A 21411-nucleotide genomic window follows, 5' to 3' on the forward strand; every position below is an offset into this window, starting at 1 on the left:
AAATTACAGTAAAGATCAGGGGGGACATTTCTATGCTGAACCCTTATGACCTGTTTGTCTTTTGATATCCCAACAAGAGATGAATTGACACCCATAATTCCGGTAGGGTAGGTTAATTGCTGAATCAAACAGAACTTCGAATTTGAACCTTCTTGGATGTGATGTTAATTCGGACCTACATAAAAAATAAATAAGTGGACAAGAACTACCTTGAAAAGGATGCGGTTGTAAAAAAATCAATAGCCAAACAAATAGCGGATATGTTTTTCAATTAGGGATGGCTATACATAAGCGTGCGATTCTTGTTAAGGTACAATCAAATAGCACGGTAACATCGATCCCTGTTTTTGTTTGATTTAGTCATTTACTGTTGAAGAAGACATTGTTTCTCATTCGTTTCAGTCATCTTTTAATGGAATTGTATCTGTTAGTACGTATCTAATTGAAGCCTTGTTGGTCCATATCTTTTCCATCACTTGGGTAAAGTTAAACTGTGTCAGGAACATTCCAAGGATTCAGATTTGAGTAAATTTTATCGCAAGGACTAGCTACTTGTTTGAGTGGAATTCAACTACATGTTCTGCTTTGATCTTTGCATAATGAAGAGCTAAAACGGCATACTGCCATGAGCATATTCCTGTCATTATTAGAACTGTTCATGGTACCTTGAATTCACAGATCAATGTAGAGCACTGCTAAATATGCAGTGTTCAGCATTAACCACTCCCTTCATTGGTTCATCATGTTGATTCAAAAGCCTTGCCTGTCTAATTGTCTTTGCACTAACCTCTTCCTCTGATCATAACTCTTCATGCAAAGACACAGCAGCTTACGGTGGCACTTTCAGTTGAACCATATATCCAAGCACAGTAGCAGAAACTTCTCTTAAGCTTAGCTTTCATCAGTCTCTAACCGATAATAAAGTAAAATCAAATTAGCATTAAATAGACCCAATAATCGCTTTAGTCCAATGGAGAACCCATTGGGGGTAGTCACCCATCAGCCGTTAGAAAGAACTGCAGGTATCCAATGCGCACTGGACTGGTTGCTTTTTTGGAATATCCCTGATCCGTAAAGAAGAATGAGAAATCAAGGTCGAAGCTGCCATCCAGATCCTACCAATGACGCATCAACACTGTCAAATCCCAATTTCAGGTCATTAGCCAATGACTTCTGAGTTGTTGAGTATGCACACACATAGGTGCATTTCAGGTCATGGTGCCTTGCATACTTCTAAATCTGCAGAAATGCACACCGTAGCTAACAGACAGAATTCTTCAGCTCATTCTATTAAGAATTAAGCGGAGCTTTCATCGGTTTCTTGCCGGTAAGTTGTAACTAAGTGAAGTCACATAAAATCGATCCAATCACCGCTTTAGTTCAATGGAGGATCCATCGAAAGTGGTCACTGATCATCCGTTAAAAATACTTGCAGCTGTCTGATGAGCATTGGACTCCCTCCCTGCGCTTTGGGAATCTCCATGACCAGAGAACAAGAACGAGAAATCAATTTAGAAGCTGCCGTCCTGGTCCGACAGATAGCATATAGTGAGACTGTGAATCTGAATTCTGACTGGCAAAAAATGACCGCTTGTGGAGCTGAAGTATGTGCACACGTAGGTCTACTTTGTCCATGTAGCCTAATTCAGAAGAAAACCAGAATGTGGGCAGGAGATCGAGCAAGTGGACGATGAGACTTATGCAGGCGACCCGATTTGGGCGCGCAGGCTTGCCAACGTGGAAAGGATTAAACGAGAATCTTATCTGGATGCATGTGTGTAGATATATATCTCTTTGCAGGGTTGGTGCCTCGCCGGTTGGTGCTGGGGTAGGAGGCGTTGAAAAAGGCAGCGGCGCTGGTCGTCCGGTCGTCTCCTGAACGCCTGAAGGGCCATTGCAGCGGAGCATTGCTCGGCTCATCGGCTCTCCGAACTCCCAAGTGCGAACCCTTTTTAATTCCTCGGATTCGTCCATGGCTCGGCCGCGGAAACGACATGGGAAGCCAGGTGGCGCAGGCGCCCTTGTGTCAACCCAAATCTGCTCCGCCGATCGCATCGCATCTTGTCCTGGTCGGGATGATTGAAGTTAATCCCGGATGGGATTATCTTGACGACTTCGCGAAGATTAGCAGTCGTCTCTCTCGGAGCATCTGCTCCGCCGCCGCGTTGGAGATGGAGCGTCAATTCCGTGTCTGCCGGCCTACGAACATGCTTCCTCTGCTGAATGCAGGCTGCAACGCTGTTCAGAGAATCACAGAGCAGAGGGAGCTCGCACCTCGCAGCCTCACGATGACGAGAGGCTGGGCCTGGAAGCTCGTTTCCGGCGGTGGCATCCGGCAAGCGTGGGGTCTGGTCTCTGCAGGCGCCGCCATATCCTTGCCTGGACGGAGTGGTCACGAGCGGCTACAATCCTCGGCGCCGCCGCCCGCCGCCGGAACGGGAGCAAGGGCTTAGTTTGAAGTACGGATTCATACGAGGCCTTTCTGTAAAAGTATAGGAGGTAGTTACGATTTGGGCTCCGCTTCGCAATATTTTGGGCCGCACTTGAATGACCGATAAGCCTAGTTGTTGGGTCGCGCGGTCGCGCGAAGTGTGGACCATGCTTCTTCCGAGTTTTCCGAGGCTGGCTGGGAACAATCGTCCAAATATGGGCCGGACCTCCCTAGCCAGCTAGGCCTACATTCCTCGTCGCGGCCCAGACGAAGGTTGCTGCCAGCATTTCGTATTCACCCCTCCTGTAGTCCTGTGGCTCTCTGTCCTCTCCCTCTCATGTACGCAGGACACCGTCGTCAGATTACCTTTCACTAATCAGTGATCACAAATGACAGCAGGAAGCTAACAAGGGATCGGACTCTTAAGCGTTGCAAATGTAGCAGGAGCAGTTTCCTGCAACATTCTAGATGGATTCCTCTGCATGTTCCTAGCTAGGCGAAGCAGATGCTGCCGTGTGAGTAACCGTGGCGTGTGCCCCGCCCAGGCTCCGATCCACCCCTTGCAGGCGCACCATCGACCTCGCCGAGAGCATGTTGATTCGGTAGAGATCCATGTCAAGAATCCACGGGTGACGCGATGGTATCTCTCTCCCGTCGTTACAACCAAGCAGCTCACGATGATTGATTGCTTCGATCGCTCCCATGGGGGTCTTCTTCCCGGTATGATCGGAGCCCTTGCCCGAGTATCCCAACAACTGGATTCGCCGGGGCTCTCACCGGGCACACACGAGACGCATGAGCAGCCCAAGTGCATGCATCCATGGCGTCACCGGCGCAGTCGATCCCTCTCCCGGTTGTTATCCGGGCGAAGAAGAATTGCGAGTAGCTAGTCATGGCCAATAATGTGAGAGCACCTCTCGTCACCTCGACGACTGACCTCAACAGAAGTGAAGATGGGGGACGAGCTAGGCTGGAGCCTCGGTGTCCTCTAAAGTGTAGAGTTTCGGAGTAATCCAGACCAAGAAGATCGGCAACGGACAGTGTTCAGAAGCCACGCAACATTCCGTGGGAGAGAAACTCTTCGTCGGTTCTTGATCTGGTTCTGCTGCTCCTGAAACAGGATAGATCACAGCGAGGATGGCAACTTGATACTGCCTGTTTGCTTCATCTAGCTAGGGTCCAGCTGTTCTGGACACCCTACTATCAATAAAGCTGCGGATGAGCTCTTATCCATGTTTGCGGATAGTGAGATCACAATACAGGAGCATATTAGGATCGGTTTTTTTTTCCAGTTCCAGGAGACATATGCACACATAATCCTAAGACCGTACGGACTGACTAAACACTATCACTGCACGATAATGACAGAGCCATCACGAGCACCTAGAGCCATCTTTTCCCGGATTCTGCAGCTATGGTCAGTAATACTGCTCGATCTCTGCTGCTCTTCTTGGGCTGCACTTCTTGACTTCTTGTCATCTTGAAGAGGCAGAGCAGCCTGTTTTTCCTGACGATTGAAATCTGCTAAATTGCAGTGCTACTAACGCCCGATTGAGGGAGAAGATTCAGAAGAAAGATGGTGTCTTCTTTCACCTCCTGCTCCTTCTTGGTTCCTGTCCCAAAAACCCTCATAAGTGCAACGCTATTATTCAAAGTTCAGAAAAAAAAACAGTAAAAAATCTTCCAGGCTATCTGAATTAGCGTTAAACACTCCATTTGTCTATAGCAACTGTAAAATTTATTGCTATACTGCCTTGTCATTCTTTTACAAATACTCCAACATTCGTATTCCTCACCGATTTAATATTTTCTTGAGAATTTCTTGGCTTTAGACCTTTTATGTAATATTTAGTGTAATTTTAAATATGAGTGAAATACACTGCATGTCTCTAAACTATTCCTGCATATAGGTTCATGAACTCTCAAAGTGATCAGGTCTTCAACTTTTTAAGTGGTTGTTTCAAGTGTGAATCCAGGTTATAGTATTGGCAAGCCTATGGCGGTGGGTGGATGTTAAGGATAATAAAATCGAGCAACGAAAATATGTTTTGGGATGATTAGAGGGCCAACATTTGCATACTTATGCATATATCGAATACATATTCAGTTTTTTGATAAAAACTTTGGGAATTCAGCTGAATGCCCTTAATCAAGGGAGGTTCGCCCTGAAGATATGATGAGATAGCATTTGACGGCATGCAGATTAACTTCCTAAACGAATATCACAGCTGGCATTGCTCTCGCACGTGCCGTACACGAATCTTTATAAAAAGCCCATACAGCCGCAGCAGCGGGCGCCACCGATTCACCTCCACGGCTCCACCATTCCATTGATCCAGTTCCAATGGAGGCACTGCTTCCTAGCTCCATCTCTCCAAAGATCAGCACCATCCTCCAATCCCACGTCTACCCGCGAGTCGGCCGCGTCCTGCGCGCCCTCGCCAGGTTCAAGTCCTTGGTCCTCGACGCGGTCGGCAAGACGAAGCGGGATGCGCGGAGGAAGCAGCAGCAGCACGCCATCGGCTGCCGCTCGAGGTCGTCGTCAAGGAAGGGGAGCAAGCAGCTGGTTACCAGCGGCTTCATCATGAAGCCACCTCTCGCGTGGTCTGGCCGCCTGTCTCCAGCTCGGGCGGAGGCGCTGGACTCGAACTACCACGTGTACCCATCCCTCGAGTCGGCCTGGAACGCGGCGGTTCCGGTTCCGGCTCCCGCCGGCGAGGACGACGGGATGGCGGCAGCCGAGTACTGTGGGTACCTGCGGTGGCTCGAGGAGGAGATGCCAGACGTTGAAGTGCTGGTCGTCGAAGAGGAGGAGGAGGAGGACGTCGTCGGCGCCGGCGGCGGGAATGAGATCGATAGGCTAGCGGAGAAGTTCATCGCGAGGTGCCGTGCCAGGTTCCTGCTGGAGAAGCAGGAGTCGTACGACCGGAGGTGTCAGGAGATGATAGCCAGGAGCATGTGAATCCACTGATACGGCAGAATGCATCGCGATGCAAATTGCTCTGAATAAATTCTGAAGCACGGAGGTGATGCGTGGACAGTCTAGGTAGTAGAGTCGAGTTGTGTCGAGCCAGCGAGGTTGAAGAACAGGAATGTTTCTCCACGCGTGGCGCAGCTCTGTTTGCATTTTGAGATCGATTGTTTACTTGAGAAGAGAAGAAAGATGTGTGTGCGTTCGTTGTGGTGCTCAGCTTGTTTAAGGATTACATTTCACATATGTTGAAGGTAGGAAAGAAACAACCATATATAAAGGATAAATAAATAAAGCCAATAAGACATCTATAGAACGCGAGATTTTATCTTTAATTAATTTTACGGGAATCGATCGGATTCATCATATATAATAAGGATAAATAAAGCCAATAAGCCATCTATAGAACGCGAGATTTTGTCTCTAATTTTACGGGAATCGATCGGATTCTTGCTCACCCTATGTGCGTAGAAGATTTCTCTGTGATACTGTGTCTTATAAAATTACCATGTTCCAAGAAGTCTAAATGGAAACGAAATAATCTCATATTCAAAGCGAATTGTAAACCCGTACTTCCCGTTGGAAACTTCGCTCTGAACTGAACTCGAATTGGGGGCTGAAAGCCCACCAACCACAGGGCCCAGCTGACGCGCAAGCCAATTCACCAACCAAGTCTACTGCTAGTTGGGCCAGGACACTAACTCCTTCGCCATCAATTCGACTCGAGGCCCAAAGCCCAACCTCCATAAGAAACCAGACACCACCTGTCTGCTCCACGTCTTTCTTAACGCACCCCCACGAGCTTGCAATCTTTCTTTTCTCCTCTCCTCCGTCGCAAATCGGGAGCTAGGGTTCCGGCGCGCCTCTCCCAGACGCGACGCCTGGCCATGGAGGGAGCCGCCGCGGCCCGGAAGAGATCCCGGCCGGAGACGGCCAACGGGGTCGCAGCCGGTGGGAAGCGCTCGAAAGGTGAGGCATCGTGCTCCCATCCGTTCCGCCTCCCGTGCGCCTCAGTTTTTTGCTGCTAGATGTTGGTTGTTTATGCGTGTGCGAGATATGCGACTGGATCTGCCGGCAGCTGCGCACTTAGGGTAGGTTTTATGGGTTTGTTCGGCGAGAATTATGATAGGGTGTACTTGCTGTGGCCGTTTGGTGATGAGCGCACGATGAGATGCGCATTATGGTCCTGGCGGCTAGGGATTCGGGTGGCGATAGTGGTTTCGTTTTAGTTCAAAATTGTTCTGTTTCGGGTATGCTGTGGATTGGTGGAATAATACTAGCTCATTAGCCCCAACCAAAAATTTTCAACCTCTTACATCAAGGTTATGATTGTCCTAAGTCCTAACCTTGTCTGTATCATTCTATGACTATGCCAAATACCAAAATTGAACCAGTAGGTTTAAGCTTAGCGTTGTGTTTGAGTAATGTACCAGTGAAGATGGTCCAAAAGACATCTATTGGAACAAAGAGGCAGGTGCCTCAAGATAAGAAGATGCTATTTCCCATATAACTTCATGATAAGAAATGAGCAGGTTCAGCCTTGGCCACACCCTGAACGCACGCACACTAATGCATGATATGTGGCTTTGAGATTACTGGTAGATATGGCATATCCCTCAGCTTGTGACTCTGGTACAGCTGTTGCTTGTAGGTACAGATCTAGTAAGGATTATGGGTCTGACAATGAGCATGTTATCCCAATAGTAGAATAGTAAAGTAGATATATCATGAAAGCTGAAAGTCAAAAGTTGGAACAACTTGTTTATTGTAAATTTGTAATGATGAAAGGTTGGTCTAGATGATAATAGGAGGGTGATTTAAATGGTTTTTTCCCCAAAAGAAGAATTGCATGTTAGAAAGAAAAATCAGTGCGAAGAAGCATATTTGGAAATCGTGGCACCTTTTGACTCTTGAATATGGATCAAACAGCAATGTGATTTTGTGACAGATCACCAATTCAACCAACAAGAAGAAAAGTGCAGACATATGGTATCTACCAGTATAGAATTTGGGAAGCCTATTTCTAATCCGCTGTGTTCGAATCATATTCAGTGTAACTATTATTTTCTGCAGGATAAGTGGATAAATACCATGGAATATCATCATTATGTTACAAAACTTTATCCACTAGACAAATTCTACATATGTTTACTTGATTAGAAGATCAGTAATGCAAATTCTAACACATGAGAAAATGTAATTAATTTTATGCAACAGAAACGGAGTCATTTCAAACTGGTCAATCAAGCAAATCGAAGCCTTGCACCAAGTTTTTCAGGTTATAATCTTAACCTACTTGAAATAACATCAGAATGGTAACTTATATTTTTCACGTTTTGTTACAGTTACAAATCAAATTCTGTGTAAGTTTTATTTTGATGCAGAAGGTATAAAATATTGTAAATTGTGACACATGAGCTAGTCTTTTGCATTGAACTACTTGCTGTCTTTTGTGGTTAGTTTAGATGAATACGATACTCGTAAAGCGTTACAAACCACTCTTACTTCATGGTGAATTTTTTCCTCTAGACCTCGGATGAATGATATAACATTTTAATTTTGGATCTGGTGGTAAATTTCAATTTAGCAATTTACTTGTTATATGAGCATGATTTTTTTCTCTCTTGTGGATCTTTGTTGGTTCTTGAATGTTCCTGTATATATGGTTTAGGTGTTAGGTATGTCATTGAATAATTTGGTTATAATTCTCAGTCAAGTTCCTCCATGCTTAAAATGTTAAGTGCAGCTTTGTAGATAATCTGTTTTGTTTTGAATGTTGCAGTACCATTGGGTGCCCTTTTGGTGAAGGATGTCATTTTCTCCACTTTGTCCCTGGTGGATACCCGGCAGTTGCAAAAATGCTCAACCTAGGCAGCCCTGCTGTATCTGCACCAGCAAGAGCTTCTGTGGATCATGCTGCTGTTGCTAACTCTCATCCAGCTTCAACGGGCAAGACACGCATGTGCACCAAGTACAACACCGTGGAGGGTTGCAAATTCGGTGAGAAGTGCCATTTTGCCCATGGTGAGAGAGAACTTGGTAGGCCAGCCTACATGTCGCATGAAGGCCCTCCGATGGGTGGTCGGTATGGAGGCCGACCTGAACCGCTTCCACCAGTTGCCATGGGCCCTCCAGCAGGGAACTTCGGTGCCTCGGCTACTGCCAAGATCAGTGTTGATGCCTCGCTTGCTGGCGGCATAATTGGTAAGGGTGGGGTCAACACAAAGCAGATATGCCGAGTCGCCGGTGTCAAGCTCTCAATCCGCGACCATGAGTCAGATCCGAACCTGAAGAATATCGAGCTGGAGGGCAATTTCGACCAGATCAAGCAAGCCAGCAACATGGTGAGCGACCTCATTGCCTCCATCAGCGCCAGCATGCCCCCCAAAGCCCCACCTGCGCCAGCAGGAGGCCGAGGGGGTGCCCCGGGGGGCAGGAGCAACTACAAGACGAAGCTATGCGAGAACTTCGTGAAGGGTACCTGCACATTCGGCGATCGGTGCCACTTCGCCCATGGTGAGAACGAGCAGCGGAGAGGTGCCGCTTGAGAGCTAGGCATTGAGATGTACATGCATCTTGGGCGGGCGACCCGTATCGTCTGTCCATTTTGCTACTGTGACTATTCTCTTTACCGCGTTATAGGCATTTAGACTGTTGTATTGCGATTTGAATGGATTTATTCAGCGCTAGATTTCAGCCTTTTTGAGATATGTTTGAGAAGAAATCGTTAATCTGCCATCATGTACATCTTGTTGGTTAGTCAGCTGCTGCTCAAACTAATGCACATGTGCGCTCTCTGTCAGTTCGTTTGTGATCGAGTGGTATCCGATGTGGCTGTCCCAACACTGTTTGCGTAAATTGCCAAAGGATTTGAGGGGTCAATAAGTAAATGGAGCCCGAAATAAAAATATCGGGCGAATTTGTTCCCCTTCTCGGCGATTTTCTCACGATTTTTCCACGTCGCCTTGCTGCAGCAACTCACCACCAGTCCAGTCCACCACCGCGGCGGTAGACTGTAGCACGAGAGAGAAATCTATAGGCAGCTCGTCGAGCATGGCGGCCGCCGTGGCGCTGGCCCCGGCCTCTCCCGCTCTCCTCCCCTCCTTCCGCGGCTGCCGCGATGGCCGGGTGCGCCTCTCGCCCCGCCGCCCCCGCTACTCCTCGGGGCGCTGCAGGGCCATGGCGCAGACCTTCCAGGGAGGCCCCGCCGCCAGCTATGCCCGCGAGATGGAGCGCCTCTCCGCCAAGGAGTCCCTCCTCCTAGCCGTGAGCTCTCCCGCCCTCCCTCCCCCTCCCTCTGTTCAGTCTGTCGCCTAGTACTTCATGACCTTCCCATGATGTTGCCTGCGGGAGCCTCCTGCCCCTCTTCTTATCGAAATGATTGGTCAGTAGTTACGCTTACGTATCCTTGTAATCGTGTTCCACTGCCCGGCCAAATTTGAGGCGCCAGTGTCGCTTTCCAAACCTGCAATTTTCATTTAAGTTTCAGTACAAAAATTTGCACACACTCGACAATTAGAAAATGGATAGCTTCCCATATTTGTGTGTTCATCTATGAAATGTCAGTTGAGTCACTAGGGTATTTGGAAACTATCAATTTCAGTTTAAAGATGCTGGGGGATTCGAGGCCTTGGTTAGTGGTAAGACCACGGAGATGCAGAGAATCGATGTCAATGAGCGAATCGTTGGACTTGAACGGCTGAACCCCACACTGCGCCCCACAACGTAAGTTACAGCTAAGGAGATGTATTATGCCTGCAGCTTATCTGAAATGTTTTTCACAACAGCACTAAATGAATATAAGCACTAAGACGAGATGGACTTGCTTCATTTCTGACTGAAAAAGTTTACTCTGTAAGCTTAGTACATTGCCCTTGATTTCATAACTTCTGTTCACTTTGCAGATCGCCCTTCTTGGAAGGTCGATGGAACTTTGAGTGGTTTGGTGATAGCAGTCCTGGAGCATTTGCGGCCCGGCTTTTGTTTGAGTATGTCCCTTTCGCTGCTTGCTTGGTGCAAGTCATAACTTCATTTGACTTGATATTTAGTTTAAGCCTAGATTCTCCTTTTTTTTCTCATAGGAAGTGCTTTCGATTTTGTCAGGAGATCACCTACAACTGTTGCACACTTTACGGGACTTGATGTGTTGATCAAGGATGGATACTCCAAGCTCTCATCTAACCTCAAGTTCTTAAATACGGTAATGGTGGAAGATGTAGGAGGGTGCCTACTATTGCACAATTTATGGGATCCTTATTTTCATTTTCATAAGATTATTCTTCGTCCTATGCCATTTATGTGCCTGGCTAGTCATTTGCTCTTACAAGATGCAGGGTTGATCTTTTTTCAATATGCCATTCTGTGTCTAAATCTGTTAGTAATAGATTGCGTGGAAAATCTTCCATAATATGAGAATACTCCATAATTGTACTGAAGTCATTTATTACCAGGCTGTTAGTATCTGCATTATCTGTGAGCTAATATTTCTATATGATTGGGGATCGCTTTGTCGTTGCACCCACATTCTCACATTTTGGCAATGTTTTTTCTCCCCTGTTTCCAGATACAAAGCAAATTCCTACTGACTACTCAATTGTCCGTCGAGGGTCCCATCAGAATGAAAGAAGAATCCGTCGAGGGCCTTATAGAGATTCCCAAAATTAGTGAAGAAACATTGCCTGAACAATTAAAGGGCTTGCTTGGGCAAACTGCAGGAGCTCTACAACAACTTCCTAGCCCTATAAGAGATGCTGTTGCAGAGGGGCTTAAATTGCCACTTAGTAAGTACACATGGCTTTATTGTATGATCACTCTTGTATCAATATGCTGGTTTAGAATACTATCATTGTTGGAATTATATACATTACATGCTTCCAGTTTCTGAGGACCTACTGCCTGCTCAATAAAGCAACTGCCAATTCTGTTACGGGCATTCTTATTGTCAAGGAATTTTTGCCAATTTCTTTCCTAAAATGTTAAATTGCTGAGGAATATGTTTTACTATTCCTTTTTACTCGAGTTGGAAAAACTTTCTCTACTTTAAACAGTGACAGTTGATGAATGCTCCCACGGCTTATGGTCAGGGTTTAGGAAACTGGGACCAGCCCCAGAATTGGAGGCAGAGCCAGTTGGTTCTAAGGTCATAGGAGGAAAACTTTTATGAATTTTCAGAAAATTGGATTTTCTTTCCTTTGAAATGTTGAAGCATGGAATATAAACTAACTGCTCTTACAAACTTATTGGTGTATATGTTGAATTTCAAAGAGTGATTTAGGTGAGCCTGCTGAATTGAAGTCGTTACATAAAATCAGACCTGTCTGGTTTGATTGGCTTTCTGTGAAACTGGCTGTTTGCTAGCCATATCTTGGAATCCTGTTTGTGACACTGCTGCTCCCTTCTAGTTTGTTGCAATATTTAGCTGGCACCTAACAGTCATTTCATTCACACTTTGATTGGCTTATCCATGTCAGATTGGAAATTGCATAGTGGGTCAGCATATTTAGTTTACATGCCATCATGGCATGTGCATTCCCTGAATTATATAGTTACATTACGTGCCCTTTTTCAATTACAGGTGGAACATTCCAACGCTTATTCATGATCTCTTACCTGGATGAAGAAATACTGGTACGTTTCTTTAATGGTTGCAGTGATAGCAAAGTCATATGTACTGATATCTACTGTTATGCATAATCACATTCAAGACAGTGTTGGTTAATGTACCTTTTTAAATGAAATAGAGACAACATATAGTCTATCGTGCACTTATTGAACTGCTGGTTCTTCTCTGATCGAACTTCAGTTAACTACATTCAAGACAGAATGCCAAAGAGGATCATTCGTTGTGCACAGTTGAAATACAGGCCCTTAATTCTCTTACCTGTGTATACAAAATGCCTTTAGGAGAATGCTATCCACAACAGCTAACAGAGGAGAAATGGCTTGAACACACTTACACACACACCTTTCAGGGTTTTTTTTTCAGCCACAGAATAAGATGCTTGTAATCATCTGCCTTTTAGCTTAACTGTCCACTATCTTCTCTAATCCTTTTCTGTCCCCATCACCATCATTATCCAACAGATTGCTGGGCATGAATTATGCCCTGGAGTCTTTGATTTGAATTGTTTGTTTGCCCATGCTACGTGAATACACAAATGAATAATTTAATTGTCATGCTGTTTACCTTGAGTATTTCTGAAGTATGGAGAAAGAAAAATAGAACTTCTCATGGTTGTGCTGTCAACTTTTTCAGATTATCAGAGATGCTGCTGGAGCACCTGATGTCTTAACCAGATTGGAGGGGCCACAACCAAATCCAATTGATGGCACAGCAGATGCAGTGATATCAGAATATGAAAGCTAATGCCACAGCACCAACTGAACTCCACGCATAGCTTTTGTTTATGGTTTTTCTTCTTCGGTTTTGTTCATTTTCTGAGTCTTGCACATACAGGCTCTAGTGCACGTTGACAAACACTTGAATATTCTTACTCACGTTCCTTTCAGCTATTCTAAGTGCAATCAACTCTAAATGGCCATCAATAGTTCATGAAGATGTTGCATTTCAGTTTACAGGATGGTTTCCTCACTAGATTTCACAAACTGTCGTGTTATATATCTACTGAAGGATTCCAAGCTACGAGCTGGATATTACTGATAGTGTGCACAGCAAATGCCAGTTTGCTCCGTGTCCAATTATGGTGTTTTGATATAAAGGCTGATGTGCTCTCATCAGCAGGGCAGCTCTGCCGCAACAGTGGGGACGGCAGTCGGCAGCAGCAACCACTCTGTTGAAATATCAAAGGCTGAATAACGCCTCAAACAGTGGCCATCTTGTGTAAAGGAATCAAAGGAAAACTCATCGTGTTTGATCAATGGCAAAAGATCAATTCGAAACAATGTTGAAGTGTGGGCATTTTGGTTTTTCCCTGTGAACGTGCGGGGCAAGTTTAGTCCTGTGTCAGACACCTGACTACTGACAGACTGACACTGCAAAAGTGCCTCAGAATCAGATCAGAGCCAGCGTCTCCAATCACCACCCCTCCTCCTCTACATCTCCCAAGAAGTAGTGGAACAATGTTGGAATCAAATGCGGCTAAATAAATTGGAAGAAATTAGCATTCCATTCTACTCATGATACGATAAAAAAAAGAACAGCTTGGAACAGAGAGAAACAAACGAACGAGGAAATGCATGTCTGATGATGATTTATCTTTGCAAACTGAGCAAACTCGAGATCTTCATCTCACAACTACAGATTGTTCTGTAATGCAGGAACAGAGTGACGGATCAAGAGGTTTGGAAGACAAAAATGCCCAGCTCCCCCAGCGCATGCACCTGATCAGAAATTGAAACCCTCCATGTCGCAGGAGCTGAAGAGGAAATCCTCCAGCCCCTGGAAGAACATGTCGTTGCAGCCGTCCAACTCAAGCGCGCGCAGGAACCCTCCTCCTTCGTCACCCGACGACGTCTCGGCCTCCTCCTTCACCTTCAACTGGATCGCCGCCGCGGCGCCGGCGCCGGGGCCCTCGACGTCGCGCGCCGAGTCGCACGAGTCCTGTTGCGGCGGGGACGACGACGCGTCCTCGGTGGACGCCGCCGAGCCGGAGCCGTTCGGGGAGGGCTTCCCGGTGAGCCGCTGGACGAGCTCGCGGAAGTGCCGGGCCTCCGTCTTGATGATCTCCGGCGCCAGGACGTGGATGATCCTGATCTTCCGCGGCGGCGCCTTGGCGATGGAGTGGGAGAGCCTGTGCGCGGACGTCGCGGCCGAAGACGACGCTGCGCCACGGGACGGGAGCTTCGCGGGGTGCTTCATCGCGTCGCCAAAGAGTGGGTGTGTTCGCGGAGGCTCGCCTGCCGAGAGAGACGCGAGGAAGGAGGTGGAGGTTACCAGTGGAGAGGAAGCTGGGATGGGGAGGAGGTTTATATAGACGCCCCGGTGGTATCGAGCCGTTGGATCTTGGATGCGGGCACCTCTGCTGATGCATCCAGTGCAGCCGTCTGATCAACGATGCAACGGTTGATGTTGGGTTTATGCCAAAATTAATGCTTATGCTCAGGCTATGATATAGTACACATATTTTTAATGATTGTGGTCCATATTAGATATTCAGGCGAGATTTCCAATTCCTATCCATGCAACTGATTAAACTGTCAAGGAATAGCATATACTACAAAGTTATGGCACTACTAGGACTGTTAAGAGTTTTTCTTTATTTTTTTAGAAAACCGAAGTGTTTATATGAATACCACGTGGAATTCATGCATCCTAGTGTAGGATGGTAACATTATGCCGTTCCAAACATCTTTATTTCCGATTTCAAAATTCTATATATTTTTTATAACATGTCCTTTTATATTTGAAACCTTAGCTTGTGGGCAGCAAATCCAGTTTGCTTCATGGAGTAACAAAGCTCACGTCGATGCATGCAATTGAAAATCAATCCTAGACGTACATTTTCTGAGTATGATTGTTAGATTACTTTGTATTTCTAGTGTTCTTTCTTCTTCAGTTGATTTGGTGCATTTCTTGTTTCTTCACGGTACTAATGTGGTACTTCAATTTTGGAGTGAGCTTTTTAATTACTTAATTAATGATTTTGCACGTTTGTGCCGCTAGATAAAACTATAAACAGCGTCCAGTTTCTGATTTATAACAAATGCATTTACATTTGTTCTGAGCTGTGGACAGGCGATCGGCGGCGGCAGCGAGTGTCAAGCGCAATTTGGTAGCTCCTAGTCCAACAACCAGCAATGAACCATTTGTGCACGGTACAATTCAAGATAAAATCTTTGCATGATTGTTCAGAAGGCAAAATTAATCAAGAGCAACGCCTACGAGCAAAAGAAGGTATTTAATTTGTTGACCAAGAGGTTTAGTTTCTTCTTTGGTAAAAATTAAAGAAAAGAACAGCACAATCCTTGTTGTGATGTTGTCAATGTCTGTTGGTTTGACATAGGCATCAATTTGACATAAAAAAAATATCATCGGTAGTATAGAAACCGAGTACCGATAAAGTCATCAACGAAGTGACAAGGACCTCTCAAATTGGAAAGTTGGGCGATGGAACGCATGCTTATACACCTGGTTTTCCAAAGGCGATTAACTTTTAAGGTCGTGCTTGTCATCCCGTATACATCTTTGTTTTGCTCATCCTCGTCTCTATCATCTCCATTTGTGTGCGCAGAGCTGTCCTTCCTGGACCTTTCATGTTGTTGAAAAGTTGAGGTGTGTGTGCATGAATGCGTGCAGTTGAACAATACAATCATGTACGTATCCACAAGCCAGCTGAACCCTTGAACAGGAACTGCTTTTAGTTTAGGAGTCAACTTGTTTGGGTGTCAACTAGTCGGCCCTGACCTGACAGCGCTCACTATTCTGTCATTCTGTGACTCCCCTCTAGCCATTCCTGTAACTCAAATAGATAAGTTTTTGCTCTACCAAATTCCAGCATGTAGGCGATTGGATGCAATCAAAGCTCCCCAATCCAAGTTTAGGCACCATGGTTTCAAGGAGAGGTTAGGACCTTGAAAGCATTGCTTCAACAACCATAAAAGCTGTAGGCGATTGGTTGTTGTAACTTATGTTAGCTACTAGTCCATGAATCCGAGTATCAAAGTGCGTGGATCGACTCCATGGCACGGTACAAAAAAAATCCCCCAATTTGACGTACGCGTCAACTAGGTCTATTGACCTGCGCGCTACTACGAAAATAGGAGGAGAATTCGATCCTAATTGTCTACGGATCCGTGTTGTTTTGTTTGCTGTGAAACAAAGCTAACAACAAGCGCGCTTTCATACGTGTGTCCCGGATACACACACAAAAAGGATCTGACGTCGCAGCGTGCAGCGACTACTTGATCACTGATGTTGACACCGCCGTACGCTTTCACTCTTGCTTTGCACATCCATGGTAATTAGTTAATTATTAATTACTGGATCCGCCCGCAGTAAAAAATAATCACTACTGCTCGTGAAGAAAACTATGCATTAAGCTTTCATTATCGGATATCAGTGCTAGGAAACACTGGTGGTCTCGATAAAAATCTCGGTTATTTTTAGACCCGGGACTAAAGAAGTTTTTAGTTCCGGATCTAAATTTCGTAGTCCGTGGAGACACCTTTAGTTCCGATTGGTGTTATAAATCCGGACTAAAGCCCCTTTAGTCCCGGTAGGGTCCCCCATGCGTTACTATAAAAGGATTGCATCCCCTACTTAGTCAGATGTGCTCTGTAGGTGAGATGATAAGAAAACTACGCGTGAGGCTTGAGGTCGTGTGTTAGAATCCCACACACCGCGCACGCGAAAAATCGCGTGACTTATTAGTCCCAGTTGAAATACTGCGTGTGAAGGAGCCTCCCGGAAATTTCTAATATACTCGTTTCTTTCTTTACCAGTGAAAAAAAGATTATATTAGATCGAGATGACGACTCCTTTTCTTTTCTTTTCTCTCATTAAGTTCGTGTTGCTGTCGACGTGACAGGGCCCCGCGTGCAACTGGGAGTTAACTAGAGAGTAGAGATGCTGGCGCAGCCGTGGCTATGGAGTATCAAGTTATGAGATGGACACGATCGATGTTGGTATGGTATCATCCGGTCGGCAGCTAGGCCGGCCTCTGCTTTCTTCCCCGAAACAGCTTTGACGCTACGGGGTTTCCGTCATCGCAACGGAACCCGCCCGTTCCTAGCCGATTCCACCAGGTTTCTTCCATGCTTCGTTTTCAGGTCTTGAAAAGAGAGGCTATTAATTAGCTGGTGCAGCCAGTGCATGAAGGTTCGGGGTTTATTAATTGCGGTGCGTTTCGGAGCACTGTTGCCGTACAGCAACAGAGCGCTCCAGGATCTTATTCCGCAGGTTCATCGGTAGCTGGTACCCTTGAGCTCCACATCAGTCATGCTGCCATTTGGGTGAGCACGGCATATTGCCTGGTCTTTTCAGGGATGTCGCGGTCTCACAGCAGCGAGTTGGCTAGAGCAGGAGCAGGACCTTGTTCTCAATGGTCTTATACTCTTATTACTTGTTAGGCTACGTTTGTGTTTGCCATCAGAGGTAGAGCAGTAAAGGTTTTTGTTCGTTCTCGATGGTCTCGCAGCAGCAGCTAGCTAGCTAGGTTTGTGTTTACCATCGGTTTACATTTTTTTGTGCACAAAAATATCGTATATTTTTGAAATGGGCAAAGCTTTTCTAGTTCGTCATCGGAGAAAATATTCAAATGGCAACAGATGAGCGAGGCAGCCGACTACTACTAGCTAAGCTATTGCCGCCCGGAGAGCTGGGAGTCACGCGGTTGGAGTCGTGGTCCGTCCGGTGACTTTTCCCCGTCGCGCTCGCGAGGCTGGAGCAGGTGGATCGAGGGGCTTCGCTTGGCTGGCATACCACGGGCTGCAGGACCCGCTGGTGATGCGAGCCGGCCGGCCGGCAGTTGCGATGCCACCTCTCTTCCGTGTGGCCGTGTGGGTGGTGTGAGCAGAGCACAACAGCTCGCGACGCGACGCGCCCACACGGACGATCCCGCTGCCCCCCGCGCGCCCGTGCTGTGCTGGTGCTGAGACAGACGGAGGCGCCCAAGAATATGACTCTGCCGCCCGCGCGCGTGTGTGTTGTTGTGTGACTGCGAGCGATGATGATGAGCTGAGCCGAGAGGTACTGGGAGGTTGGTTGGGATTCTGGAACGGCCCAAAGCTCGTGTTTGGTCGGGGTATCCGATGATGGATTGAGTGCTTTGTCCACGCACGAGAGACGAGGAGGGAGTCGATGATGATCATGCATTCATGCTTGCCCTTCGAACTTTGCCTCCCTTCCTCCTTTCCCCTTTTTCGCGGGAAGAAGGGGACAGACTCTCGGACGAGGTCGGCAAGTCAGAGTGGGCTGCATTAGTTTGGGCCAGACCACTAAGAGGGAACGGCAGGATTCTGTTTAGGCCCATATTTGCCTCGGCAGGCCGAACCTTCTTCCTCCATCCCTTCTGCACAAGGCCCACCACAACAAAGAAAGGGAAAACACACCCAACAACAGCAGCAGAAGCCTACCTAGATAACTTTTCCGCGGCACAATTCGAAATTGGAGACCCGCTCCCTACGCGGCCCACTTTATTAATTAAACACAGCCTCACACGTCACGCCATGTGGGGGAAAATGGGGAAACCCATGACATCACGATGGGCCCCGCACGCCCAAAATTCAAAATCCCACGAGCCACTATTGATGTTTAATGGATGGATTCGTGGTGGATTTGGAATTGAAAGTAGGGAGGAACAGTAGCCATGTAGAACGGGTAATGGGGAAAAATCGATCGTCTCGATACTTATCAGGTACTCTATCTTATTTATTTCCCATCTTTACATTTTTTATCCCTAACTCTAACTATATTTACAACATACACCAACATTTCCTCTCAAGATGAGGCAAAGACAACGTATAGACCCATCTTGCTAGTAAATGAAGAGAAAGTCTTTTCAAGCAACCCTTTAGTCAAAATATCAACCACCTGACTAGCTGATTTTACATAAGGTAGGCAGATAATTCCTCTATCTAACTTTTTCTTAATAAAGTGATGATCGATCTCAACATGCTTGGTTCTATCATGATGAACTGAATTATTAGTTATGTCAATAGCTGCTTTGTTGTCGCAGTATAGCATCAGGGTCCATTCTCAAACAATCATTCTTCAGTTAGAAGAATCTGCAACCACAACAGCTCACACACGTGAGCCATAGCACGAAACTATGCACCGGAACGAGAGCGGTTTGGTTGTGACCCGCCGTCCAACACCTGGTGGGCGCCACCAGTTGAAGCCCCGTGGTCGCGATGGGAATGGCAACAGATGCATCCCGTGGTGAAGAGGAGGTCGGGGAAGCTGAGCAGGATGCTGTCGCTGGCTTGTTGGATCTCGTGGAGACGCTGTTCCCTTGCTCTTGATCATTAGTGTTGGCGATGGAAATTTGGATCGATGGAGGGACTAAAGACATCGATGGCTCAGCCCTCTCCCGCAGAGCCAAACCACCGGGCCTCGATCTCCTCTAGCTTCGCCAGAATCACAGTGAACATCTCCTCCTCCATCATCTCCTCCGTCGTCATGTTCACACGGTGGTGGTGGTGATTCGCGGATCGAAACAGCTCTGAATACCAAATGTCACGCCCCTAGTTGCTTGATCCAATCCAACAGATACACAGAGGGCAAAACAAGTTCTAGAATGTTCTGGAAGGTTCTAGATACATGGGAGGAGGAAGAAGGGGAAGGGAATAGAAATCTAGCCGCAGCTCGCCGTCGTTCGCCGTCTGGTCAATCGACACCCTGTCCCTTCCGCTTGTCTCTGTATTTGTATTGTGTTGTTTCTCCAGTGGCTTCCTTCATGGGCCTGGACAAGTCCAGTGTTGCAGCCCACTTATTTGTCCAACCATTAGCCGGCCCAGTCTATATCCATAGAGGTTCCTGACACCGCCTTTGAATCGAAACCTTCCGATCTGAACGCGAACGGAAACTTCTTTCTTCCTTCCCCACCACGAATTCAAAAACCGTGCGGGATAAGGAACCGCGCCCAGCCGAACCGACCTCCTCCGCCTCCGATCCTCCCCGCGGCCACTATAAAAACGCCCTCCGCTTCCACAACCAGTCCACACCACAACCCCAGCGGTGCCGGAGCTCCAAGGAACGCGACACGTCCACGCGCCGCGTTCTCGACGACAGGAGAGGCAGCAACTTCCTCGCGCGCCCGCGATGGCAGCCACGGCCTCGGGCGACGTCGCCGCCACCGTGACGACCGACTCCCTCGACCTCAACTTCAACATCGACGACTTCGACGTCCGAGACCTCGACTTTTTCGACTTCGGCGACCTTGCCGCCGATGAGTTCTGCGACGCTTACTCCGCCTTTGTTGCCAACGCAGATGCCAAGCGCGTCGGCGGCGGCGGCGGTGGCACGGGCACTGGCGGTGGGTGGCTCGCGGGGCTGTCCCTGTCCGGCGGCGACGGCGGCGATGGGAGCCCGGAGGGGTCGCCGGACTCCGTCGTGACGGATGACGGCCCCCTGGTGGGAGAGGAGGCAATGTCGGCGGTCGTGGCCGAGCTGGAGCGGTACCTGATGGAGGACGGCGACGTCGAGGGGGTGTTCTGCGCCGACGGTGACCGGGTGTTGGAACACATCTGCGTCGACGACTTCTTCGGTGATATGCTGGGCAGCGACTTCAATGGCATCGTCACGGCGGTGTCCGGTGCTCTCCACAACGGCGGGGAGGATAATGATGACGGCGACGTTCTTGCTGCGCTAGAGGACGAACCGGCCTCGAGGAAGCGCGCAAGGTACGAGTGAGTTTAATAACTTCCACGAATACTTTGCATGTGCATGCAGTTTATCACACTGGTTTCACATCATTATTCATGGAGTTTTAAATCTTGCCGATGATGCTAGAAATGCATGAATGAATGCCACAAATGCTGTAAATATAGCTCGCACTTAGTTTTAGAAAGATCTGATCGATCAATGGAAAATTGATGAAAAGGTTGTAGAAATTAATCTGTTAGCAACCTTTCTTCATATGGTAGAAATGTTGTTTTCAGCTTATTACTGTTCCATTTAGACTCCTGCTTGAATTCAACTGTGTGCTTATATGCATTATGATCGGTCATTGTTGCTGGATATCGAACGATTTTGAATATATTTGCTGCTCATGTTAACCTTAGGCAGAAGATCAGGGGCACAACCATAACGCCATGGTGGGGAGAGCCTGAGGTGACGAGGAGGCATCTCGCTCGGTTCCAAGTGCCGGCGCCTTGGCCACCAGCTGCGGCTGTCCTCCTGTGTTGCATGTAGCCTGATGGCTCATCACTTGATCTTGTGGAGCGCTCTGATGGGGTTGAAAGGTTCGGAATCAACAATTGGGCCATATTCATATATCCCCAGTTCAACGGGCACCAGCCTGGACGCGATGCACAAGCATTTCGGCTTGCGTTGAAGTACGACAAGCCAGGGGCAGGCTGGGTCGGTCAGGTAGGACAGTGTGTTCAAGCA

General features: G+C 47.3%; 4 protein-coding genes across 4 annotated transcripts; 3 read left to right on the plus strand and 1 right to left on the minus strand.

Moving 5' to 3' along the window:
• Positions 1 to 4736: 4736 nt before the first annotated feature.
• On the plus strand, positions 4737 to 5902 carry LOC117848074 (uncharacterized). The gene has a single exon (XM_034729385.2). It carries the CDS (start codon positions 4776 to 4778, stop codon positions 5391 to 5393), a length of 618 nt encoding a protein of 205 aa, XP_034585276.1. The 5' UTR covers positions 4737 to 4775; the 3' UTR covers positions 5394 to 5902.
• A 275-nt stretch (positions 5903 to 6177) lies between these two features.
• LOC117848519 (zinc finger CCCH domain-containing protein 31) lies at positions 6178 to 9204 on the plus strand. Its single transcript, XM_034729952.2, has 3 exons — positions 6178 to 6371; positions 7620 to 7680; positions 8185 to 9204. Exons 1-3 carry the CDS (start codon positions 6290 to 6292, stop codon positions 8948 to 8950), a joined length of 909 nt encoding a protein of 302 aa, XP_034585843.1. The 5' UTR covers positions 6178 to 6289; the 3' UTR covers positions 8951 to 9204.
• Positions 9205 to 9363: 159 nt separating this feature from the next.
• On the plus strand, positions 9364 to 12977 carry LOC117848520 (probable plastid-lipid-associated protein 13, chloroplastic). The gene is made up of 7 exons (XM_034729953.2): positions 9364 to 9668; positions 10006 to 10127; positions 10307 to 10390; positions 10506 to 10602; positions 10966 to 11182; positions 11977 to 12029; positions 12658 to 12977. The coding sequence occupies exons 1-7, from the start codon at positions 9456 to 9458 to the stop codon at positions 12766 to 12768; spliced, it is 897 nt and encodes a 298-aa protein (XP_034585844.1). The 5' UTR covers positions 9364 to 9455; the 3' UTR covers positions 12769 to 12977.
• Positions 12978 to 13505: 528 nt separating this feature from the next.
• On the minus strand, positions 13506 to 14285 carry LOC117848521 (VQ motif-containing protein 18). Its single transcript, XM_034729954.2, has one exon. The coding sequence runs from the start codon at positions 14218 to 14220 to the stop codon at positions 13747 to 13749; it is 474 nt and encodes a 157-aa protein (XP_034585845.1). The 5' UTR covers positions 14221 to 14285; the 3' UTR covers positions 13506 to 13746.
• Between the last annotated feature and the right edge of the window lie 7126 nt (positions 14286 to 21411).

This window comes from Setaria viridis, chromosome 3 (assembly GCF_005286985.2).
Source record: "Setaria viridis chromosome 3, Setaria_viridis_v4.0, whole genome shotgun sequence".
NCBI lineage: Eukaryota > Viridiplantae > Streptophyta > Magnoliopsida > Poales > Poaceae > Setaria > Setaria viridis.